General features: G+C 36.2%; 1 protein-coding gene across 2 annotated transcripts in view; it reads left to right on the top strand.

Annotated features, from left to right (window-relative positions):
* The window catches only part of WDSUB1 (WD repeat, sterile alpha motif and U-box domain containing 1), a 49765-nt gene extending 25378 nt beyond the window's left edge, over positions 1–24387 (top strand). Inside the window, exons 10-11 of one of the 2 annotated variants that reach the window (XM_005859337.2) lie at positions 2506–2646; positions 24206–24387. In XM_005859337.2, the coding sequence (XP_005859399.1) occupies positions 2506–2646; positions 24206–24363 (299 nt within the window). In that variant the 3' untranslated portion in view covers positions 24364–24387. The remainder of the gene's footprint in view (positions 1–2505; positions 2647–24205) is intronic. The other variant, XM_005859338.2, reaches the window with a different exon arrangement.
* The last annotated feature ends 2928 nt before the right edge of the window (positions 24388–27315 follow it).

Raw genomic sequence — 27315 nt, 5'->3', positions numbered from 1 at the left:
TTTTCCCATCGAATTTCTTAATAGTATTACTCCTTCGGGAATGCTGTGTCATAAATTAAAATTGAAAGTGGGTGCAATCATCATGCTATTGAGAAATCTTAATAGTAAATGGGGTCTTTATAATGGTACCAGATTTATTATCAAAAATTACGACCTAACATTATCGAAACTGAAGTATTAACAGGATTTGCAGAAGGAGAGGTTGTTCTGATTCCAAGAATTAATTTGTCCCCATCTGACACTGGCCTCCCATTTAAATTAATTCAACGACAGTTTCCTGTGATGCCAGCATTTGCGATGACTATTAATAAATCACAAGGACAAACTCTAGACAGAGTAGGCATATTCCTACCTGAACCCGTTTTCCCACATGGTCAGTTATATGTTGCTTTCTCTCGAGATCGAAGAGCATGTGACGTTAAAGTTCTAAATACTTCAGCACAAAGGAAATTAGTCAAGCACTCTGAAAGTGTTTTCACTCTTAATGTGGTGTACAGGGAGATATTAGAATAAGTTTAATCACTTTATCAGTCATTGTTTAGATCACTGTTGTTTTTATATCATGTTTTTATTGTTTTTATATCATGTTTTTGGTGTTTTCATATCATGTTTTTGTCGTTTTTATATCATGCCTCTGTTGTTGTTATATCCTTTTGTTGCTGTTTATTAATTTATATATTATTTTCATATACATTTCACTAATTTCATCTCTCACACTTCTATTATAGAGAAAGGGCAAATAGCAGTATTAAAATATTTCTGCTAATTCCCTTTTAATGTGCACTAATTTTGTGCACTGGGCTACTAGTATTACATAAGATTCTAAATATTAGCCCATGTATAATATTTTTGACAGAATGGGAAATATATTTTTCAGAATATTAAATGTTTTTATATCTTCTTATTAGATGTTGTATAATTATCCCTTTAAATGAGATGACTACTGTCTAATTATATACCTGCTCTGGTGCTTTTTAAAAATTGTTTAACAAATCCTCAGTTTGGTTCCGTGAATTACGTAGGAATCTCAGTATGCAGTGAGCAGTCCCTAAGAGGCAGGCAGTTGCTAAGTTGGCTTGCCACACTTCCTTTGATATGGTCAGGGAGTCCAAATAGATTTAAACAGCTTACGGCACAGCAGGCAGCATGAGCCTCATGTTCAGATTGGTTCCCCTTCCCCCCTAAGCCTTGTGGGGCCAATGTATGTTTGTGTCACAGCTGAGAAACCCTTACCACCCACCCCTGCCAATCTTATAAGGGGATTGCTAACAAACCAGCCCAAGAAAAGACATTATCTTTTTACTTATCTGGAAACAGACTTGCCTTCTGATTGGAAGGGAGACACTTTCTAGCTTCCAAGGATGTTTGCAAATGTCCTTGAAAAGGTGTCTCTGCTATCTTTTCCAAGGTGTGTATAGACACCAATAGAAAGAAAATTGATGTGCTTTTCATGGGAACTATGGGGCATTCTGAAATGTAATTCTTTTCTGCCATCCACAGCACCCCAAACACCTCCACCTAAAGTAGTGCTATTACCTTGTTCTAAACAGCTAGTAACACTAAACTTCCTGAAATTAAAAATTAAGTATTTTAAAACTTAAGATAAAAGTAAAAATACAAATGAATGAAACGTGTATACAGTCTTAGACAAACAGATGAACTTTATTTGTGATTGTGTTTCATACGAGAATTAGCAAATAATATATCCAATTTCATAAAGTTTAAAAACATAAGATGGGATATTTTATTGAATTTATTGGGGTGACCGTTTAATATTATATAGGTTATATAGTTCCACAACACATCATCTGTATATCATATTGTGTGTTTACCACCTCAAGTCAAGTCTCTCTTTTAAAAAATATGTTTTTATTGATTTCGAAGAGGAAGGGGGAGAGAGAGAGAAACATCAATGATGAGAGAGATCATTGATCTGCTGCCTCATGCACGCCCCCTACTGGGATTGGAGCCCGAAACTTGTGCACATGCTCTGACCTGGAATCAATCTGTGACCTCCTGATTCATGGGTCAGTGCTCAAACACTGAGCCACACCAGCCACACCTCTTTCCATCTCTATTTATTCCCCTTACCCCTTCTACCTCCACATATCCCCCTTTCCTCTGGCAATCATCATACTGCTGTTTACATTATTATGCTGACCATCTTTAAAATTTATTTTTAGGAATTCTGTTGTCTAATCAATAATAACAAGCCTTTTCTGATTTTGTGTAGTATATTAGTGTTCAGCAATCTAAAATTATTGAGGAACTTTCAGAATCTAAGATTGTTTAGAATAAATAGTTTGTTAGTTGCTGATTTATATTAACCACACAATATTCTATACTATAAAAATTCATGAAAGGATTTATAAAGAAAACAGTTCAATGTGGTAAACAGTGTCTGAAGGTTTTTACTTGTAACAGATAAAATCTTCCTCTATTTGTTAGATTTGCATAAAAGTTACCAGGAGTTCTCCAGTCCTAACAGAGTAAATTTCTTTTTAGAATCTCTAGGGCTGCGCAGTAAAGTTCTGAGGAAAATCGAAGAGCTCAGGACAAAGGTGAAAACCCTTTCTTCTGAAATTCCTGATGAATTTATATGTCCAATCACTAGGGAGCTTATGCAGGATCCTGTCATCGCTTCAGGTATGTGTGATACTCTTCTAAGTTTGAGAGCATACTGTGTGCTAAGTGAATAAATAATGTAGACAGTTTACATAAGTTTTATAAATGTGGATAAATTTCAAAATTCCTCTTCTGTTTCTTGGAAGTAGTTTTTTTGTGTTTGTTTGTTTTTTAAACTCATTATATCGGAGGTAAATTATTGGTAAATATTGTATATTTCTTTTTTTTAAATTTATTAGGGTGACATTGGTTAATATGATCATAGAGGTTTCAGGTGTGGGTTTCTGTGTTACAAGATCTGTATATTGCATTGTGTGCCCACCACCCAAGTCAAATCTCCCATCACCATATATTAAGTACCCCCTTCCCTCTGGCAACTACCACACTGCTGTTTGTGTCCATGAATTTCAGTTTTATATCCCACATATGAGTGAAATCATGGTTCTTAGCTTTTTCTGACTCACCTATTTCACTTAGCATAATATTCTCAAGGTCCATTCTTTCTTATGCCCAAGTAGTATTCTAATCCTCTATCGCAGGACACTTTAGTTGTTTTCATGTCTTGGCCTCCATGCATAATGCTGCAATGAGCATGGGGTGCATATATCTTTGCAAATACATGATTTCGAGGTTTTCAGGTAGATACCCAGAAGAGGCATTGCTGGATCCTATGATAGTCCAGACTGTTTTTCTATAGTGGCTGTATCAGTTTACATTCCCACCAGCAGTGAATGAGGGTTTCCTTTCTCCACAGCCGCTCCAACACTTGTTACTATTTGTCTTGTTGATAATAGCCATTCTAACAAGCATGAGGTGGTACCTTATTGTAGTTTTTTTAAAAATATATTTTATTGATTTTTTACAGAGAGGAAGAGAGAGGGATAGAGAGTTAGAAACATTGATGCGAGAGAAACATCGACCAGCTGCCTCCTGCACATCTCCTACTGGGGGTGTGCCCGCAACCAACGTACATGCCCTTGACCGGAATCAAACCCGGGACCTTTCAGTCCCCAGGCCGACGCTCTATCCACTGAGCCAAACCGGTTTCGGCCTTATTGTAGTTTTGATTTGCATTTCCCTAATTCAGGGTGGGAAACGTCCGGCCCAAGGGCCGAATAGCGCAAAATCATTTGGTCTGGCTCTGCCAAGGCGTTAAGGGTGAGTTAATGAAATGTTTGACCAAATATAGCAGGCTAATTTTCAAGTTGATAATTTTGTATGGCCCAAGAATGATGTTATAAATACCCAGATGGCCTTTGCAGAAAAAAGGTTCCCCACCTCTGCTAATTGCTAGTAGGTTGAACATCTTTTCATGTATCTGTTGGCTGTTTGTATGTCTTCTTGGGAGAGGTGTCTGTTCACGTCTTTTGCTCATTTTTTGATTGGGTTGTTTGTGTGTTTGGTGTTGAGTTTTATGGGTTCATTATATATTTTGGAAATTAAACTTTTGTCAGAGCCACTGTTTGCAAATATCTCCCATTTTGTTGGCTGCCTCTTTGCTTTGTTGTCAGTTTCTTAAGCTGTGCAGAAGCTTTTTAGTTTGATATAGTCCCATTCATTTATTTTTGCCTTTACTTCTCTTACCTTTGGGGTTAGGTTCATAAAATGTTCTCTACAACCAAGGTCCATAAGTTTGGTACCTGTATTTTCTATGTAACTTATTTATTTGTTTTCTAAAATATTTTTATTGATTTCAGAGAGGAAGGGAGAGGGAGAGAGTGAGAGAGAAACATCAATGATGAGAGAGAATCATTGATAGGCTACCTCCTGCACGCCCCCACTGGGACTTGAGTCCACAACCTGTGCATGTGCCCTTGACCAAAATCAAACCAGGGACCCTTCTAGCCACTGAGCAAAACCAGCCTGGGCCTATGTAACTTATTGTTTCGGGTTTTATATTTAGGTCTTTGATCCATTTTGAATTAATTTTGGTACATGGGGACAAACTGTAATCAGTTTCATTCTTTTCCATGTGGCTTTCCAATTTTCCCAGCATCATTTATTGAAGAGACTCTTTACTCCAATGTGTGCTTCTGGCCCCTTTGTCAAAAATTTTCTGCCCATATACATGTGGTTTTTATATCTGGGCTCTCTATTCTGTATGTCTGTTTCTCTGCCAATACCATGCTGTTTTGATTATCATAGCTCTGTAGTATAATTTGAAGTCAGTTAATGTGATACCTCCAGCTTCATTCTTTTTTTCTCAGGATTGCTTTGGCTATTTGGGGGGGTCTTTTGTGGTTCCATACAAATCTGATGATTTCTTGTCCTAGTTCTTTTAAAAATGACATTGGGATTTTGATGGGGATTGCATTAAATCTATATATTGCTTTAGCCATTTTAACTATGATGATTCTTCCAATGTGTGAACATGGGATATTTTTCCATTTTGTTGTGTCTTTTTCAATCTGTTTTAATAATGTTTTGTAATTTTTAGTATATAGGTCTTTCACATTCTTTAAGTTTATTCCTAGGTATTTTATTCTTCTGGTTGCAATTGCAAAAATAATTTTTTTTTCTTAAGTTTTGTTGTTAGTACACAGGATAGCAATGGATTTTTATATCCTGCAACTTGATTGTCTTTGTTGTTTCTAATAGTTTTTTGGTGGTGTCTTTAGGGCTTTCTATATACGGAGTCATATCATCCACAAAAAGTGACAGTTTTACTTCTTCCTTCTTTTTGATGCCTTTTATTTCTCTCTCTTGCCTTATAGCTCTGGCTAGAGCTTCCAGAGCTATGTTGAATAAGAGTGGTGAGAGTGGACATCTTTGTCTTGTTCCTGATCTTAGAGGAAAAGCTTTCAGTTTTCCACCATTGAGTATGATATTAGCTGAGGGTTTATCATATATGGCCTTTATTATGGTGAGGTACTTTCCTTCTATTCCTATTTTATTGAGTGTTATAATCATAAATGGATGTTGTATCTTAGCAAATACTTTCTGTGTCTATTGATAAGATCATATGATTTTTATCCTTTCTTTTGTTAATGTACTAACATATTGATTGATTTTGTGTACGTTGAACCAAATTTGTGCCCCTGGAATGAACCCCACTTGGTCGTGATGTATTATTTATTTATTTTTTATGTATTGTTGTACTCGATTTAGTAGTATTTTGTTTAGGATTTTTGCATTTGTATTCATCAGAGATATTGGTCTGGAGTTTTCTTTTTATGTGTGTGTTATCCTTGCCAGGTTTTGGCCTCATAAAATGTATTAGAAAGTATTGCCTCGTCTTCAATTTTTTTGGTAAAATTCATTGGTAAAGCCATTTGGTCCTGGACTTTTGTTTTTTGGGGGAGGTTTTGATGGTTGTTTCAATTCCCTCACTGCTGATCAATCTGTTTAGATTTTCCAATTCTTTATGATTTAGTCTTGGAAGGTTATATATTTCTAGGAAAAACGTGTATTTCTTAATAAATAAAGTTGGATGTTGTAGATTTGAATAAGATGAGAGACAAAGGGAGTAGGTTTTACAAACTTTACTTAAACTTGTGAAATGTATAGTTACTAGAATGTAAAGTTAAAATTTTGTGGGTTTTTTTGAGGATTGACTGTTCAGAGCTATTATGTTTAGTTTATCATGATTTAAACAACCTTACAAAATAAGAATTTAAAGATTATAAAGCTGCATCATTCCATGTTAATTTCTAATCTTTATTAATAAACAGACATACATACATGACATAGTTGTAATCAGAGTCCATGTTGTTTTAAATTTGTGTAAAACATTATATATGTAATCTATATACACTGTATTTGAGTATTGACTTAGTCTACATAATTTTCAGTTTTAATAACTTTATTCCATTGTGACTCTATGCTACATTTTGTTTGACTCTTCTATTTGGTGTATGTATGAGTCCACAAATCTTTATATTGTAAATAGTGCTGCACATCTTGGTACTCCTTTCTTTCTGCTGTTACCATTATTTAGGGTTATTTTCATGACATGTGTGCCCCAAAGCAGAATTAGCCAATCAAAGAATACTTTATGAACATGAAAAAGAACAGTCTTGATAGTTTTTGTTAACTTTGTCATTAGATTTTTCTATCCATAAAAAGTTTACAGTGCTAATAGCAATATATTTAAGTGTACCTGTTTTTCGTTTTGTTATCATTGAATTTTTTTTCCCATTAAAAATAACTGAAGTATTTCTTTTCTCTTTTTTTGCAACTATTTTATTTTATTTTTTAAATTTTGTTTTATTGCTTAAAGTATTACAAAGAGTATTACATATGTCTCCTTCCCCCCTCCCTTGACCTTCACCCGGCCTCCCCTATCCCCCAGTGTCTTGTGTCCATTGGTTATGCTTATATGCATGCATACAAGTCCTTTGGTTGATCTTTTACCCCACCCCCGCTCCAATCCTCCCCGGCCTTCCCACTGTAATTTTTCAGTCTGTTCGATGCTGCTCTGCCTCTGTATCTATTTTTGTTTATTGGTTTATAATGGTCTTTATTATCCATAAATGAGTGAGATCATGTGGTATTTTTCTTTCATTGACTGGCTTATTTCACTTAGCATAATGCTCTCCAGTTCCATCCATGCTGTTGCAAATGGTAAGAATTCCTTCTTTTTTACAGCAACATAGTATTCCATTGTGTAAATGTGCCACAGTTTTCTAATCCATTCATCTGCTGATGGGCACTTAGGCTGTTTCCAGATCATCACTATGGTAAATTGTGTTGCTATGAACATAGGGGTGCATATATCCTTTCTGATTGGTGTTTCTGGTTTCTTGGGATATATTCCTAGAAGTGGGATCACTGGTCAAATGGGAGTTCCATTTTTAACTTTTTGAGGAAACTCCATACTGTCTTCCACAGTGGCTGTACCAGTCTGCATTCCCACCAGCAGTGCACGAGTGTTCCCTTTTCTCCGCATCCTCTCCAGCACTTGTCATTTGTTGATTTGTTGATAGCCATTCTGACAGGTGTGAGATGATACCTCATTGTTGTTTTGATTTGCATCTCTCGGATGATTAGTGACTTTGAGCATGTTTTCATATGTCTCTTGGCTTTCTGAATGTCCTCTTTTGAAAAGTGTCTATTTAGGTCCTTTGCCCATTTTTTGATTGGATTATCTTCCTTTTGTTAAGTTGTATGAGTTCCCTATAAATGTTGGAGATTAAACCCTATTATTGAATTTTATAACTCTATTTTGGTGAGTTTAATGATTGTTTGGAAATACATTGCTTATATTGTTAGGCAATAAATTTTCTTTTTACCTAGTATCTTTACCTCATCATTTTTTTAAAAATTGAATTTATTTGGGTAACATTTGTTAATAAGTTTTAGGTGTACAGTTCTATAATATAACATCTGCATATTGCACTGTGTGTTCACCACCCAGAGTCTAATCTCCTTCCATCACCATATATTTGGCTCCCTTTACCTTATTCATCTTCCCTCTACCCATTTCCCTCTGGTACCTGCCACTGTTACCTTTGTAAGTTTTTGTTCTGTTCTGTTTGTTCATTGCTTTCTGTCTTTTATCCCACATACGAGTGAAAGCATATGGATGCAATCTTTGCAGAGGGAGGAAGGATTCTTGTCCTTTTCCATCTGACATATTTCACTTAGCATGATACTCTCAATATCCATTTATTACTTATGGTTGAGTAGTGTGTGTATGTGATGTCTTTTTTATCCAATCATCTGTCAGAAGACACTTAAATTTTTTTTATGACTTGGCTATTGTGAAGAATGCTGCAGTGAACATAGTGGTACGTATATCTTTTATGAATAAGTGTTTTCAAAATTTTGGGGTACTTAGAAGAGGGATTGTTGGGGTCATATGGTTGTTCTATTCTTAGTTTTTTTGAGGAGCCTTCATACTGTTTTCCATAGAGGCTGCACCAATTTATATTCCCATCAGACTGTACAAGGGTTCTCTTTTCTCCACATCCTTTCCAACACTTGTTATTTCTTGTCTTATGGTAATAGCCATTCTAACAGGTGTTCGATGGTATATCATTGTGGTTTGGTTTGCATTTATCTTAATAGCTAGTGAGGGTGAGCATCTTTTCATATATCTGTTGGCCATTTGTATGACTTCTTGGGAAAAGTACCTGCTCTGGTCCTCTGCTCATTTTTCAATTGGTTTGTTTTTTTGTTGTTGACTTGTATGAGTTCTTTATATATTTTGGAAGTATATTTGCAAACATATTCTCCCATTTTCTTGTTTGCCCTTCTGTTAATTTTTTTGCTGTGTAGAAGCTTTTATTTTTTAAAAAGTTTTCTTAGAAGCCTTCATTTTGAGGTAGTCCATTCATTTATTTTTGCTTTTACTTCCCTTGCATTTAAGGTTAAGTTCACAAAAACCCTTGTGAGACTAAGGTCCATAAGTTTAGTACCTATGTTTTAAATCTTGAATCAATTTTGAGTTAATTTTTGTGTATGGTGTCAGATAGTATTCTAGTTTCATTCTATTGTATGTGGTTTTCCAATTTTTCCACCACCATTTATGTTGAAGAGGCTTTCCTTTCTCCATTGTATGTTTTTGGCTCCTTTGTTGAAAATTAGTTGCTCATATATGCATGGATTTATTTCTGGGCTCTCTATCCTATTTTATTCATCTATTTGTCTATTTTTCTGCCAGTACCATGCTGTTTTAATTATTATGGCTTTGTAGTGTAATTTGAAGTTCGGGAATGTGATTCCTCCAGCTTTGTTTTTTTTCTCAGTATTGCTTTGGCTATTTGGGGTTCCATACAAATGTCATGGGGTGTTCTTTTTTTGTTTTGTTTTTCTATTTCTTTGAAAAATGTCATTGGGGTTTTGATGGGAATTGCATTATGTCTGTATATTGCTTTAAGTAATATGGACATTTTAACTATGTTATTTCTTCCAATCCATGAACCTAGAATATCTTTGTATCTTCACTTTCTTTCAACAGTGTCCTGTAGTTTTCTGTGATAGGTCCTTCACTTTCTTTAACAAATAAACTTAGGTATTTTATCCTTTTGGTTGCAGTTGCAAATGGGATTTTCTTCACTTTTTACCATTATTTTATTGTTAGTATATAGAAATGCAACAGATTTTTTTGTACATTGATTTTATATTTTGCAGTTTTACTATAGTCTTTTGATGGAATCTTTAGGGTTTTCTATGTATAGAATTGTTAATTGTGGAATTAGACCTCTATCCTTGAGTTTGGTTAAGAAAGAATTCAGAATCAAGAACTCTAATGCAATTAGTTAGAAAGTCACAGAGGTAGAAGTGAGCCAGCTGGGCTGTGTCGATGCAGGAAACAAGTTACAAAGGCAAAAGAAAGCAAAGATAACACCCCTGAGGGAAGAACAGAAGGAAGGTTGTGTGTATGCTCCAGAGAGAGAGTTGGGTAGGGGGAGGAGAGAAAAGAGGAGCAAAGGCCAGGCGTGCTCAAGAGTGCGTGAACACCCTTGTTGAAAACATTAGACTATGTGAAGGCTTATTTCTGGACTGTCTATTCTATTGGTATACATGTCTGTCTTTATGCCATACCACACCATTACTGTCAATTTGTAGTAACTTTGGAAATGTGAGTGTCCAACTTTGTTTTCCTTTCCCAAGATTATTTATTTTGACAATTCAGGATCCCTTGCAAATCTATATGATTTTTAGGATGTATTTTTCTATTTCTGTAAAGAAGTCATTAGGATTGTGATTGTTTTGGGTAGCATGGGAATTTTAACTGTTGAGTCTTCAAATCCACGAACACGGGATATTTTTACTTTTATTTGTGCTTTTAATTTTATCTGTAAATGCGATTTCCTCTATAGTTTTTTATTATTAGTGTATAGAACCACAAGCGATTTTTGTTGAAAGCATTACAGATGTCTCCTTTGTTTCCCATTGACTACCTCTACCCCACACCCGCCCAGGTCTACACCGCTCTATTGTCTGTGTCCATGGGCTATGCATATAAGTTCTCCAGTTAATCACTCCCCACCTTCCCTCTGAAATTCTTCAGTCTGTTTCATCCTTCTATGTCTCTGGATCTGTTTTGTAGAATGTGTGTGTGTGTATACCCTTTAGGTACTATCCTCTTTAGATATGCTGTATTTGATGTAAGTGCTATAGTTTTCTTGTAATGTCCGTCTGAAGGTAATTCTGGCCTTGTAAAGTGAGTTGGTAAGTGTTTGTATAGTATTACTATTATTTTCCCCTTAAATGTTTGATAAGACTTATCAGTGAAATCATGATATAGAGTTTCTTCTTTGTAGGAGAGTTTTAAACCACATATTGTTATGAATTCAAATCTAGCTTTTAAAAGGTTGGCTCATCAAATTAGACTTGTGAATATTCTCTTTTCTTGGAGGTCTACATTTTTTTAGTCAACTTAACATATTCTCGTTGGCATCATTTAATGTATTTTGTCTCATTCATTTTAAGCTTGGCTCTTTATACCTACATGGTATATTTCTAAAATAAACATAAGTATACATCACGAACAATCTTTCACCAAGGGTAATCAGTACCCCCATTTGTCTATTTCTATTTTAACATTATAGGTTAATCAGAACATATTTTATTAAACTTCATCTAAATTGAATCAAAGTATATCTCTTTTGGGTCTAACTTCTTTTATTAAGCATCATGTTTGGGTGATTTGTCCCTGTTGCACAAAGCACTAATTTGTTCATTCTTATGTGTGAATATACTAATTTATTTGTCCATTCTACTACTGATGGTCACTGTTGCCCTGAACCTTTATTCATAGTTTTGGTGTACATACATATATGTTTCTAGTGGGTATATTCATAGGAACAGATATAACATTCAGTTATTCAGAGTGGTTAAATCTTTTACACTTTCACCAGAATTGTAAGTTGCTCCAAAGCTGTGTCTTTCAACTTTTGTGGTGCCACCCATTTATTTTTATTTTTTTATTGAAGCAATTATAGATTTACATGCAGATCTAAGATCTAACAGAGAGCGGTATCTTGTACACTTTGCCTAGTTTTACGTGTGTGTGTTAAGTTCTACACAATGTTGTCCAATTGGGGGTTTGAGCATTAACCATCTGTCAGGACAGTTCCAAACCCACAAGGACCCGACCCCTGCTGTTGCCTTTTTCTATCTATGTACATCCATTACCTGCCTGTTCTCTTCTCACCTCCACCAATAATCTAGCCTCCATTTTAAAGAGCTGTATGAATGGAATTGAAATCATACAGTAAATAACCGTTTGGGAAAAACTTTTTTCGCCTTGCATAATCTTGAAAGTCTTTTTAGCCTTTCTGTGGGAAACATAAGCTGAATTAGTTTTAATTTAAAAAAATAGTCCTCATTTCTAATAGAATTGAAGTGATTGATACATTTGGAATAATTCCTTCCAACATGTTTCCAGTTTACTTTGCTTTCTTCTAGTTCCCTTCTACTTTTCCTTTCCTGAATTATCATGTGTCCTTTTTTGGAAGGCATGCACTTTATTAAATTTAATTGCCTCAGAAAAATTTCCAAGACCTGTTTCTGCCTGTATTTCAACATTCTTACACAGTGTTTGTATTCATTCATCCTTTTAAATTATGAAAATAGCATTGAAGAATCATACAGAAATATATACTTTGGAAATGGGGAGACCCTTCTATACCCTGGTTTATCCTTCTATCCATTTATAATTTGATCTATAACATATGGGATATGATACATACTTTTAAAAAATTCCTCTTATTTTATGAATCAGATAATATTCCTTGTCAGTATATGTTCAGAACTACTTAATTCTCAACTACAGGACAGTATTTTATGGTATGAATGTGCTACAAATTAACCTTTACTCTGTTGATAGACATCATTCTCCAAGTAATTCTATAGAAAAACTCTTCATAATAAGTATAGGTACACTTATTTAAATATTGCTGTTGGATAAATTTTCTCACCTTTCATTATTTTAAAAATTGGCTTTGGCCATTTAGACTTCAGATACATTTTAAGAAAATCTTGACATTTTTATTAATTTGGGGGTGAACTGAGGAATAGAAAAATCAGTGTTCACACTGTTAAAAACCTGTCTAACCACTTTGCTTTTTCTCTAAAGTTTTATTTCAATTATGTATGTATAGAGAACACATTCTCTTGTTCTTCTTCAATGCAATTTCATGCCTTTTTATCAGTTCTGGAAAACTTTCAGCCACTTGCATTCTCTATACCTCATTTCTTTAGACTTTAAAGTTCTCAGACCTACGTATGAGCCATTTATTCTGATTGTCTGTCTTAATGCTATTTAACATTCTCATTGACTGCTTATTATTTCAGGAAATCTGGCTTGGCATGTAGACTAAGGGCATAGACTGCTTGAGTTTACACTCCAGCTCTGTTATTCCCTATTTGTGTGACCTTGGAAAGTTATTCATAAGGTTGTTTGCAGATTAAATGTAGGTAACAGTGCTCTGGGGCAGTCTAACTTAGAGAAACAGTGGCTGTATGGGTATTAAATATTTCTTTTTCATAGTGTACTGTTTCATTAGTTTAGAAATACTCACAGGTTATTTTCATTTTTTGACGTTTGTAGGATCCTGGTCTCTGTTTGTCTGCCTGTGTTCCTTTGACTTCAGTGGAGTAGTACCTGTGGAATTACAGCATGGACGAGGGTGTAGAACTTGCTTTGTCCATTTCCCAGGACCACATGTGGGCTGACAAAGCTTTTTTTCTTGAACAGAGATAGTATTCAGAACCCAGGCCAGTGAGCTAATTTTTCACTTGACCTTTCATTAGGGTGAAGCCGTTTGAACCTGGATGCTTCAAATCCATGTAAAAAGATGCTTCTTCTAGTTACCATTTCTAAGCATAATATACCCAGAAATGGAAATCTAGAATGAAAGCATCTTATAAATAACAGTATTTTGCCAGAACCCATTCATCTGAGTATATCAAACTGATTTTTGAAATAAGATTTTGTGAATGGAGCTTACTAGATCTTGTGTTAGAACTGCCTGTTAAAGATGTTGGTTTATAGTAAGAATCAGATGGTACTGTTTGGATGAAAACTTTAAAAGGTAGTGAAGATAAACCTAGTTAAAACTGAATGTAATGTACACTATGTATTTCTTTTCAAAATTGCTAGTTTCCCCCCTGGTGACACATTTGATTTCAAATAAGCTAACTCTAGTTGTAGTAAATTTCAGGTATGATTTTTAAAAGAAACCAGGAGTACCAGTTATTTATTTTTAGTTATAATAATGTCTCATTGCTTTTTCATTTATAGATGAAAAGCTTTCTGTATCTCTAATAACCCCTCTTGCTCCTTTGAGATGAACTTTGGTAGAACTGTTTCAAAATTTACAATATATAAAAACTAGAATGTAGATCCACCAGTAAAAACTGTTGATTATTTCAGGGTATCACTATTTTCTGATACAATGGAAAGTTGATATTAAATGTTAGGGTAAACTATGGCTAGTGTAACTGCCTTTCCTGTAGTACATAACCTGTACCTTCCTAGAGTGAAGGAGTTGACATTTTATTCATTGCTACCTGACAAAGGCAACAAAATACTATATGACGATAATATGCTCTCACAATGTAGATATAATAAACCTATGAAAAACTAAAAGCTAACTAAGTAAAAGCCTATTTGAAATTTAGTTGCTAAATTTTTGAGGGAGAGAAAAAGATTACTAACTAATTTGAATATTATAGTAAGAAACCAGTATACACTAATAATGTTCTTGTTGTCTTATTTTTAATAGATATTAGTGTAAACATAATCAGTAAATAAAAAATACAAACCTCCTTAAGCATCAACATAGATTAAATCAGCTCCTTACTATGGTGAAATATAAAAAAAGAATGATAGCACTATTACCAAACATACTAGTACTTCTGCTAACAAAGCTAAACCCAAACTAAAACAAGGATTCAGAAAGGTTAGAAATAAGAGGGTTACATACTTGTCTGCAAAAGCAGAATTAAGACATGCCCCAAATTTACAAAGATACAGGAGGATACTCTATAATTCTGAAAACCACGATTCTCAGTGAAGGCAACCATTACTAGCTATGCAGTCCCAGACTTAAAAACTGCAGATGGCATCCAGAGAAAACACAGTGATAGACTTGATCATACTCTCCATCCAAAACAGATCAAAGTAATATAAGTAATATATATCTCAAACCCTGACATTCAAAACCATATTTAAGCAACAAGCACCACCATCAGAAACAGTATTATGTAATCAAGAGAGAATATAACTAAGATTAACAATAAACCTGTGCCCTTTTCATCTGGAAGGTTAAAAACATGCTATTATCAGATTTATCTAGCATAGCGGCAAGTGAATTAGCTCATTTATCATACATTTTTTATAAATAAAAATTAAGTCCAGCCCAGCTGGGGTGTGGCTCAATGATTAAGCATCGACCTATGAACCAGGAGGTCACAGTTTGATTCCTGGTCAGAGCATATGCCCAGGTTGCGTGCTTGATCTTCAGTGTGGGGTGTGCAGGAGGCAGCCGATCAATGATTCTCTTTCATCATTGATGTTTCTCTCTCCCTGAAATCTTTAAAAACATAAGTCCATATAAGTCCTCACACTTAATGTTGCTAATATGTTCTGTCTTTAAACAAAATGACATAACAAATCCAATTTTACCATAGGCTAAATGATATTAACAAGAATTAAGTTCCCACACCATCTAATCAACATTATAACTAAAGGATTTTAAACAGAATGACATTATTCAAGAATCTGCTGTTTATTTGCCTTATTAAATTGATCTTACAACTCAACAGTAAGACAAATAACCCAATTAAAAATAGGCAAAAGATTAGAAGACCTTTCTCCACAGGAGGTGTATAAATGGCCAATAAGCACTAGAAAAGACAATATCATTAGAGAAATGAAAATCAAAACCACAGTGAGATACCACTTTATATCCACTAGGATGACTAGAATTTAAAAAAGGAAAATAATGTATTAAGGATATGAAGAAATAATGCTAGTGAGAAGTTTTAAAATGGTGGAGCTGCTGTTGCAAACAGTTCACAGTTCCTCAAACACACTTACCATGTGATCCACCAATTGTATTCCTAGCTATATATCCAAGAGAATTAAAAATATATGTTGCCATAAAAGGTTGTACATGAACGTTCATAGTACCTTTATTGGTAATAGCCAAAGAGTGGAAAGAACTCAAATGTCCCAATTATTGGATGAATAAATAAAATGTGGTATAATCATTCAATGGAATATTAATCAGCCATGGATGAACCTTAGAAACATTATTATGCTAAGTGAAAGATGCCAAAGACCACATATTGTGTGATTCTGTTTATATCTACAAAGACAAAATAGTGGTTCCCAAGGTAAGGGAGAGTGACTGCTAATGGCTGCAGGTTTCTTTATGGAGTGATGAAAATATTCTGAAATTAGATAGTGGTGATGGTTGCACAAGTCTGTAAATTATATCTTAAATGAAAGCAAAAGGCAGTAACAGTATCTGCAGAAAGCATCTACCATCTCTAGGACTTAGGGAACAAAGAGAAGTTGAGGTTATCAAGGCCTCTAAGAAGGGGGAGCTACCTAACTGACACTAGTTTCTCTAAAAAGGGAAGGATAAGACAAATTTGGGCAGTGCCAACAATGAAGCAAGCAAAGAAATCTGAAGAGTGACTACTCCTGCCAGGTGAAGTGTCATGGCCAGGCACAGTGCTGAGAGGAGCCTTCACTCTGTGTCTGTCTTCCTTTAGAGCAGTGGTTCTCAACCTTGGCTGCACATTAGAATCACCTGGGAATCTTTTTAAAACCCTGATTTCTGGGCCTCATCCTCCGGAAATTCTGTTTCTTTGTTATGGAGTGGGGCCACAACATTAGTAACAAAGAAACAGAATTTCCAGAGGATGAGGCCCAGGAATCAGGATTTTAAAAAGATTCCCAGGTGATTCTAATGTGCAGCTAAGGTTGAGAACTACTGCTTTAGAGAGTCCTGTCCAGGATCTAACAAGGAGCCAGCTGGTAAAACAGAAATGGGTTTGGAGCTGAGAGACAATAGGTTAATAGGGCTAATCAGCATTTAACAAGTTAAATGAAAGAGAAATAAATAACTTTCATGTGTGTAAACACAAAGGTATAACAAAGGACTTAATTTACAATAACAAAAGCAAAACTCTACACATAAATATGCAGAATTTACCAGACACAACAAAACTATAAAACATCCATAGAAAGCATAACATGGTGATAGACAAGAAGACTATTTGGTTTCTCTCTGGAGATTCAGAAGGTGATTATGAGGTTCCATTGGAAAGAACACACAACAAAGAGGACGGTCACTGGCACTCCCAGATGTGAGGACATGTTATAAAACCGCTATAAATAACACACTGTGCAACTGGCACATGAATAGACAGACCGATGGAAAGTAATTTTTAAGAATCCAGAAATTGATCCAAGTGCATTTGGAAACTCAGTGAATGATAAAAATGGCATTTTAAATCAGTGGGAAAAATAATTTAAACAAGTGGTATTTTTACCACTGAATAGTCATATGGAAAAGGATAAAACTAGCTTTACCTCCCTATATTGTACATCTAAAATTAATTCCAAATGGATCTGATATATCAACATAAAAATGAAACTGTACAATGTCCAGATGAATATACAGGTAAATTCCTTGATAACCTGAAGGAGGCAGCCGATCGAAATAAGTGAAAAATAGAAATAAGTGAAAAATAGATGGAGTGTTAATATTCCATAGATATTTAAAAAATCACTTAAAGAAGAATTAATACTAATCGTTCTCAAACTTTCATAAAACAGAAGAGGGAAGGAACTTATCCAAATTCATTTTGTATCACCAGCATGACCCAGACAAAGACACTACAAGAAAAGAAAATATGCCAATATTTCTGATGAACATAGATGGAAAAATTCTCAAAATATTAGCAAACCAAATTCAATGCATTAAAAAGATCATACACCACGATCAAGTGAAATTTGTTCCAGGGACGCCAGGATATTTCAACACTCATAAATCAGTGTGACATACCACATTAACAAAATTAAGGATAAATATTGTGTAGTTATCTCAATAGATGTAGAAAAAGCACTTGCCAAAATATAACATCCATTTATGATTGAAACTCTCAACAAAGTTGGTAGGAGAGGGAACATACCTCAACATAGTAAAGACCATGTAGGCCCAGCTGTGGTTGAGTGTCGACCTATGAACCAGGAGGTCATGATTCTATTTCTGGTCAGGGCACATGCTCAGGTTGCAGGCTTGATCCTCAGTCATGAAGGAGGCAGCCAGTCAATGATTCTCTCTCATCATTGATGTTTCCATCTCTCTCTCCTCCATCTCTAAAAGCAATAAAAATTTGCATATATATATCATGTAGGATAAGCCCACAACCAACATCATAATCAGTGGTGAAAAGCTTTTCCTTCAGTTCAGGAACGAGAGTGAATAGAAAGATCACTCTTGCCACTTTTATTTAACACTAGTGTCCTGGTGCACGGATTCGTGCACAGTGAAAGGAAATTAGAAGAAAGATTTTAATATTGCTATTCGCCCTTTCTTAGTAATAGAAGTGTCAACCAAATTCACGATCAACAATGACAGATTGAAACACATGCGTGTGATTGGCATCAGTGAGAGCTTTATATGTGTTGCATATGTGCGAGTCAACTTAGCCTTTTATATATATAGAATAAACTTGCTTAATTAGAGCTGCTTTCTGATTTAGCTAAAGTTTTTCCAGCCCAGTGAAGCACCCCAACTTCTCTTTCAGGTAATTTGTCAGCAACGTAGCAGTAAATATCAACACCAAGCAGATTATTATTGTAGATCATGTAGGGAGAACAAAGGGTAAAATATTTAACTGCAGCAGTTTTTGACTATATGCTGTGCTGTGAGAAAAACCTGAAGTCATTTTCAAGGTCCACCATTTCTTTCTTCTTTTCAGTCGGGTCAAGTTTCTAAACTTTCTACATCTCCGTTTTCTGGCTAATGAAAAGAAAATAGGATTCCATCGAGTCTCCTACCTACCTACTCCAGGACTTCTGTGAGGATCAAATGAGATGAGGCACTGGAAAACGCTTCACAGACGTTGGGTTAAAGTGTAAAATATTTGCACCTGGCTAAAAGCAAGTCATGTTTCTTGGCTGAAGAAACTGCAAGGAGGCTACTCACTTGGAGAGGAAGCCGGGCATTGCTATGTGACATCATTACTCGGTGCCCACAGCCACCATTTCTGTGCTGGGCTGTGGGCTGCCAGTTGCATTTTGCGCCATAGGGTCTCGGCAGCATTGGCTGCAATTTGGTGGGCTGTCACTCCAGGGTGGTGGTGGGGCCTGTGTCCCACTTGCAGGAAGCCGAATGTTGCTTTGTTGGCACCAGGTCCGCGGTGCTGTTTCTTTGTAAATGGCCAGTGTGTGTTACAGCAGCTCCTGCGTTGAGTGTGTGCCCCCTGGTGGTCAGTGCACGTCATAGCTACCATTCGGACACAGCATATTAGCCTTTATGTATGTATAGATAGATAGTATTGGAAGTCTTATCCAGAGCACATAAGCAAGAAAAAAGATAAAAGACATCCAAATTGGAAAGGAAGAAGTAAAAGTACCTCTGTTTGTAGATGTCATGATATTATACACAGAAACCTCTAAAAACTCCACCAAAAAACTGTTAACAACTAATCAACGATTTCAGTAAAGTGGCCAGAATACAAAATAACTACATAAAATTTAGTTGTATTTCTGTATACTAGTTACAGGCTACCAAAAAAATTAAAGCAATCCCGTTTACAATCATATTTAAGTGAATAAAATACCTAAAAATTCATTTAACCAGGGATGTGAAAAACCTGTATACTAAAATTATAAGACATTGATGAAAGAAACTGAAGAAAACACAAAATAAATGGAAAGATTTTCTGTGCTCATGGATAAGAATTAATATTAAAATGCCCATACTGCCCAAAGCAATATATAAATTTAGTGCAATCCCTATCAAAATTCCAATGGTATTTTTCAATGAAATCAAACAATCCTACAATTTGAGAACTATGAAAGATCCCAAATACCTGAAGTAATCTTGAGAAAGAAGAACACAGCTGGAGGTATTACAATTCCTGATCTCAAACTATATTACAGAGCTATAGTAATCAAAACAGTATGGTATTGGCATAAAGACATAAATCAACAGAACTGAATGGAAAGCCAAGAAATAAAACCATACATGTAAAATCAATTAATTTATAACAGAGGAACCAGGAACATACAATAGGAAAAGGATAGTCTCTTCAATAAATGGTGTTGGGAAAACTAAATAGCCACATGTCATAAACTGAAACTGGACCACTATTGTACCCCATACACAAAAATCAACTCAAATGGCCCTAACCGGTTTGGCTCAGTGCATAGAGTGTCGGCCTGCGGACTGAAGGGTCCTGGGTTCGATTCCGGTCAGGGGCATGTACCTTGGTTGCAGGCACATCCTCAGTGGGAGGTGTGCAGGAGGCAACTGATCGATGTTTCTCTCTCATAGATGTTTCTTTTTTAAAAAAATATATTTTATTGATTTTTTACAGAGAGGAAGGGAGAGAGATAGAGAGTTAGAAACATCGATGAGAGAGAAACATTGATCAGCTGCCTCCTGCACATCTCCTACTGGGGATGTGCCCGCAACCCAGGTACATGCCCTTGACCAGAATCGAACCCGGGACCTTTCAGTCCACAGGCCGACGCTCTATCCACTGAGCCAAACCGGTTTCAGCTCATCAATGTTTCTAACTATCACTCTCCCTTCCTCTCTGTAGAAAATCAATAAAATATATTTTTTTAAAAATCAACTCAAATGAATTAGAGACTTGAGTATAAGACCTGAAAACAGAAACTAGAAGAAAACATAGGTGGTAAGGTTCTTGACATTGGCCTTGGGGATGACTTTTTAAAGGCAGCAGAACTGCAAAAATAAAGTGGGACAGCATCAAACTAAAAAGTTGGTGCACATCAAAGGAAACGAACAATAAAACGAAAAAGACTATCTCCTGAATGAGAACATATTTGCAAATAAAGTATATCTGATAAGGGTTAATACCTGAAATATATATAGAACTCATACCATGCAATAGCAAAAATACAAAACAAAAAAACCCCCCAAACAATCCAATTAAGAAATGGGCAGATGATCTAAATAGACATTTTTTCCAAGACATACAGACGGGCAAACAGGTGCTCAAAATCACTAATCAGGTTTTAAAATGTAAACCAAAACCATGATATATCAGTGCACACCCATCAGAAATTACTGTTATCAAAAGGAAAAGAAGTGTTGGTGAAATGGTAGAGAAAAAGGAACCCTAGTACACTGTTGGTGGGAATGTACACTGGTGCAACCACTTTGGGAAATACTGTGGAGGTTCCTCAAAAAATTAAAAAACAGAATTACCATATGATTCAGCAATTCCAATTCTGGGTATTATCTGAAGGATAAATCACCAACTTGAAAAGATATCTGCACCTTCGACATTCATTGTAACATTATTTACAACTAGTGGTCCGGTGCATGAAATTTGTGCACATTAAAAGGGAATTAGAGGAAATATTTTAATATTGCTATTTGCCCTTTCTCTGTAATAGAAGTGTCAGAGATGAAAGAAAATTAGTAAGATGTATATGAAAATCTTCCTCCTGTCAGAGTCTGGGGCATGCCGCGGGACCCAGAGTCAAGTCCCTGCCCACCTGCGTGTGCCTTGAAATCGTGCAAGATCCAGACCCAGCCAGCCCCACCCCCATCAAGCCCCACCAGGGTGGGGGGCTCAGCCTCAGGACCCCCATCAAGCCCCACCAGGTGGGGGGTGCGGTCTGAGGTCCCCCGCCCTGGCCTGGTGCCACGCAGCCTCAGGTCCCTGTTAAGGCTCGTTACGGGAACCCTGCCTCCGCTGTGGGCACAGTCATCTTGGGACAGTGTGACAGAGTGAGGGTCAATTTGCATATTACCTTTTTATAATATAGGATAGCCAAGGCATGTAAACAGTCCAAGTGTCCATCAGTGGATGGTTAAAAAAATGTATATATGTACAATGGAATATTATTCCACCATAAGGAAGGAAATCCTGACATTTGTTATCATGGATGGACCTCGAGCTAAATAAGTCAGAGAAAGACAAACACCATATAAACCTCACTTATATGTAGAATCTAAAACAAAACACCAAACTCATAGAACAGATTGTTAGTTGCCAGGGGTGGGTTGGGTGGGTAAAGGAGTAGGTAAAATGGGTGAAGATAGTCAAAACCTACAAACTTCTAGTTATAAAATCAGTATGTCCTGGGGACAGTTAATACCGCATTGTATATTAGAAAGTTGCTAAGAGAGTGGGTCTTAAAAGTTTCTCATCACAAGAAAAAAAAGAAAAATTTGTAACTGTGTAGTAATGGACATTTACTAGGCCTGTTGTAATGATCATTTTGATATATATATATCCCACGTTCAAAGGCTGTTAAATCACGTTGTTTACCCATATCTTCAGAAAAAAATCACTTCTACTGTCGTGGTAAACAACCTGCTTCCCTATTTATAATGGTATGGCTCTCTAGCAACTTCGGCACGAAATTATAGCTAATTTGCCTACAAACGTCAGGTGGTCATAATAGTCTGGCCACTCAGTGTATGTGACCATATAACTTTCAGGATACAAAAAGCCCTTTGGTGTGAGATTATATATATATATATATAGAGAGAGAGAGAGAGAGAGAATCATTATATTGTATACTTGAAACTAATACATTATGTCAATTATATCTCAATTAAAAAAAAATCTTCCTAAATTAAGAAAAAGGCAACCTAATAGAAAAATGGGCCAAAAATAGAAGTCAATTCATAGAACAAGGAAAAGCAAATGGTTCTTAAACATATGGAAAGTGTTCTATTTCCTGTGTAATAAAATAAAACTACCTGATACTATACCATTGCTCATTAGAGACTGATAAAAATCCAGTTTGACAACATATTCTCTTGGGTGAAGCTCAGGGGAAAAGGAATTCTCATCAACATTGTTAGTAGGAATAAAAACAATGGTAGAATTCCTATGGAAATATTGGCATATATAGCAAATTATATATGTTTACCCTTTGGTGCAGCAATTCTACTTCTGGAATTTCCCCAAAAATGATATTACTGTTCATTGAAGCACTATTTGTAAAAGGCAAAGATTCTAAATAACCCAGGTGTTCACCAATACATCCATACAGTAGAGTACTGTGGGGAAGAGATAACAAGCAAGATATCCTATATAATAAAAGCCTAATATGCAAATCGACCGAATGGTGGAATGACCAGTCACTGCAATGCGCACTGACCACCAGGGGCCAGACGCTCAACGCAGGAGCTGCCACGGGGAGCACCGCTCAGCCAGAAGCTGGGCTCACGGCTGATGAGCACAGCTGTGGTGGCGGGAGCCTCTCCTGCTTCTGCGGCAGTGCTAAGGAGCAGTGAGCCGAGCAGTAAAGAGCAGCGAGCAGGCAGGTGTTAAGGAGCAAGTGCTCCCGGACATTCCCTGAGGGGTCTTGAACTGTGAGAGCATGCAGGCCGGGCTGAGGGACCCTTCCCCACCAGTGCACTAATTTCGTGCACTGGGCCTCTAGTAGTTAAATAAAAAAGCAAACAAGTACAAAATAGTATATAGTACGTTAGCTTTCATGTAAGAATGCATATGAATTGTGTGTGTACACATACATTTGCTTATATTTTCAAAAAAGAAAAGGAAAAACTAAACAAAAACTAATATACATGGTTACCTGTAAGAGAAAGGACATAGAAAGGACTCCTCTGAATGTACCTTGTTTTACAATTTTTACTTAGAAACCACTTGAATGTACAGTTAAAATCAATCATGAAAGCCAAATCAATCTCTCAAAATTGGGAGGATTAAAAGGGAAAGAAATGGATCAAATTATATGTCAAGTTGGTAACATAAACAAGTTTTTTTCAAATGACTTTCAAACAGTTTTGCAATTACACAACTCTACTGGATCTCTTCTGTCAGTAACATGTAGACATTGTCCGTTTGAAACAGTTGTATGCATTGTAGATTAAAGCAAAAAGGTAACTTTGTACATGTAATTAAGGGACTGATATTTTCAGTTTAAGAGAAAGGGTTACCAGTATAAAAAGGTGTAGTGAAGCAAAAACTCCAATCTTTTTATGTGCAAAGGCAAAGAATTTTGCAAGAGCATGGCATTACAAATTTTAGCCAGTGGATCTGAAATATTTTTTGCATCATACATACCTTTACTGTCAAGTACTTAGTGGGATGAGTTTTAGAATCTCTCAGTATCTGTTCTTATGTATCTTCAGTACCACTATACTCTGCCTGGCTCTTTTCTTCCTTTCCACTACATCTGAATTTGACAGTTGTAGTGTTCAAAATGAATCAGTAAAATACTGACACTGTTCAGGGTGATTTGTGCAATCTTAGTGCATCTTAAATGGTAGAAATTAGGGTACTGTGGCAGAAATATTTGGCAGTAGTGATATATCACAACAAAGACCTTGGTAATGGAGTTTTTTATATCCAACTCATTTTAGTGATCCTAACTTCCTTTTTCTACATTGCAAATAATTTGTGTATGTGTTTTGTTTTGTTTTAGATGGCTATTCATATGAAAAGGAAGCAATGGAAAACTGGATCAGCAAAAAGAAACGTACAAGTCCCATGACAAATCTTGTTCTTTCTTCGGCAGTACTTACACCAAATAGGACTCTGAAAATGGCCATCAATCGATGGCTAGAGACACACCAAAAATAAAATTATTTATATTATATTGTATTATTTACATTTTATCAGTGATCTAATTTGAATGATTTAAAGGTAAATACTAATTGGACATTATTAAAAGCAAGATGGGATAAAGGTAAACATCTTAAATTTAGTTACCTACAAAAATTATTTAGTATCTTAATTCTTTAAAATATATGGGCTAAATAACACATCTAACCTCTTTTCTATCCTATCTAATAAAGAAGAAATATGCAAATTGACCATGCCCATATCACAAAGATGGCGGCGCCCAATCCCTCAGCTTCGCTGGAGTCCCCCAGTCCTTTCAGCCCCACTGGTGGGGGTGGGGGGGTTGGCAGGTGCACGGTACAGCCAGACCCACCCTCAGCCCCCCAGCCGCCCAGAGCCGGCCCGAGGCGCAGGCAAGCCTTGGATGGCAGGTGCCCAGCCGCCCAGGGCCGGCCGAGGCTTATACTGCCGGCAGTGGCAGCAGCAGAGGTGTGATAGGGGCGTCGCCTTCACCTGATCGCCGGGTCGCCTCCCACCCCTGAGGGCTCCCGGACTGTGAGAGGGGGAAGGCCAGGCTGAGGAACCCCTCCAGTGCATGAATTTTCATGCACCGGGCCTCTAGTTTTTACTATAAAAGCCTTTTTATACAGTGAAAAAAATCTTAACCTCTAGAGCAGTGGTTCTCAACCTTCTGGCCCTTTAAATACAGTTCCTCATGTGACCCAACCATAAAATTATTTTCATTGCTACTTCATAACTAATGTTGCTACTCTTATGAATCGTAATGTAAATATCTAATATGCAGGATGGTCTTAGGCGACCCCTGTGAAAGGGTCGTTCGACTGCCAAAGGGTTCATGACCCACAGGTTGAGAACCGCTGCTCTAAAGAATAAAGTTTTACTTTGACTTTATGTTTTTACACAGTAGACTGATATTTAATACAATGCCCTGGTAGACAGGTGTTCACTTAGAAGAAAACTTTAAGTTCAGGATGTTGGGGTGGTATTGCCTTTACACACCTAATGGCAAAGCTTGTTAGAACTAAACTATAAGGGCAAGCAGGGACCCAGAATCTATATGTTTACCCCCAAAATCCTTGTAATTGTTCTAAACTTTGAAATAAAAGGGGACAAGCAATGCAATTACCGTATATATTTTAGTCAGTCTTCTCCTACATCTTAAAAACTTGTAGCTAATAAGCTGTGTGTTCACAAAAAGATGGAAAGCTGCCTGACCAGTATGGCTCAGTGGTTGAGCATCTGCCCATGAACCTGGAGGTCACAGTTTGATTCTGTGATTAGGGCACATGCCTGGGTTGTGGGCTCGGTCCCCAGTAGGGGGCAGCTGGTCAGTGATTCTCATCATGTTTCTATCTCTTGATCCTCTCCCTTTCTCTGAAATCAGTAAAAACATTTTTTTTAAAAAAGGTAGAAAGCCTAGCTACCACAGAAATCTCCAAATGCCTTTTCTCTATAATTGCTGCTTTGTACAATTTCTGTCATCCTAATAATGTATTGCTGAATTTTTGTGTGTGTCATAGCTACAAGTGTTTGTGGGGCTTTTTTTCATATTACACATGCTTCTCACATTCTTAAGAGGATAAAAAAAGGATGGGAACATGTTCTAAAAGAGAAAGGATGCTAACATGATTTTAATGATTTGTTTTAATTGAGAGAGCCTACCATTGGACCAGATATCTTTTGTTTTGATATTATTTTCCAAAGGAGGCAATCTGGTTTTTATATAAAAATTACTAAAAATCATCAAAGTCATTTATAGAAAAACAATAAAAGTTTGGTTATTTTTTAAATGTTAGAGATGACTGTCTGTCTTTTCTACATTTCACCAGTATAGTTTCTTGTTAAACAAACTGGCTAAAAAAAACCAGGATGCCAATAATTTCCCAAATGAAGTACTTACACATAAACCAGAGCCCCCTCCCCACAAACATACAAACAAGTAAACAAACCAAATCCACACCGCCCACAGGAACAGACACCACATGAACCCTCTGCTGCCCTCTCCAGGCAGGCCCCGCCCTTCGCTCAGGACCATGGAGCAGCACTCACCTGCCCGCTGCCCAGGCCTCAGGACTGACCTGTAGCTTCCCAAGGAGACTTTGCCTCTTCTGGTGTGACTGAACCAAATGTCTTAGTTTTCCTAAGAATATATCGAAATCATAATGTCATATGTAATAAATTCTAATAGTCACACTAGCAGCTTCACACAAGTCATCAACAAGAATTATCTATTAATCAACACTTTTTCCTCCCACCCAGTTTTTAACCTTTAGTTTAAATATATACCTTGAAAGAAGGACTTAAAATACTATATTTAGCCTTTTTGTAATAGCTGTAACCAGACAATAACGTGCAGTACTATTAGGGAATACTTAGGCTTATGTCAGGATTTTGTTACAGAACCACACAGTTTAATGTTCACTCTCATATTAGTTTGAACAGAAATATGTGTGTATAGACAAATATACACTTATAACTGAAAAAGAATACAAATGTGCTGAAGAACAAACTTTTATATTAATAATGTTCATTTTGCCAAGATGTTTGAGAGTTACAGTACTAAAGATATCCTGTTGGCAGTAAAAACACACCAAGAACAGGTAAGAAAATTCCAGAATGCTCTTCTTCATGCTTTCTTCCCTGTTTCAGGCAAAAAGACTAATTTTGACCCTTGAATATTTGGGGATTTCTAGAAGCTATCACACCTTTATTTTAAAATTATGACCAAATGAAATTAAATATGCATTTAGTAGTATTGCTATGAAAATAGGCTTTTCACTATTTCTCTAGGGCAGTGGTTGGCAAACTCATTAGTCAACAGAACCAAATATCAACAGTACAATGATTGAAATTTCTTTTGAGAGCCAAATTTTTTAAACTTAAACTATATAGGTAGGTACATTGTTATTAACTTAATTAGGGTACTCCTAAGCTGGCCTTTGCTAAAAA

This window comes from Myotis brandtii, unplaced genomic scaffold (assembly GCF_000412655.1).
Source record: "Myotis brandtii unplaced genomic scaffold, ASM41265v1 scaffold125, whole genome shotgun sequence".
NCBI classification, from domain to species: Eukaryota; Metazoa; Chordata; class Mammalia; order Chiroptera; family Vespertilionidae; genus Myotis; species Myotis brandtii.
The sequence above is the reverse complement of the archived record's forward strand: the minus strand, read 5'-3'. Positions and strand labels throughout refer to the sequence as shown.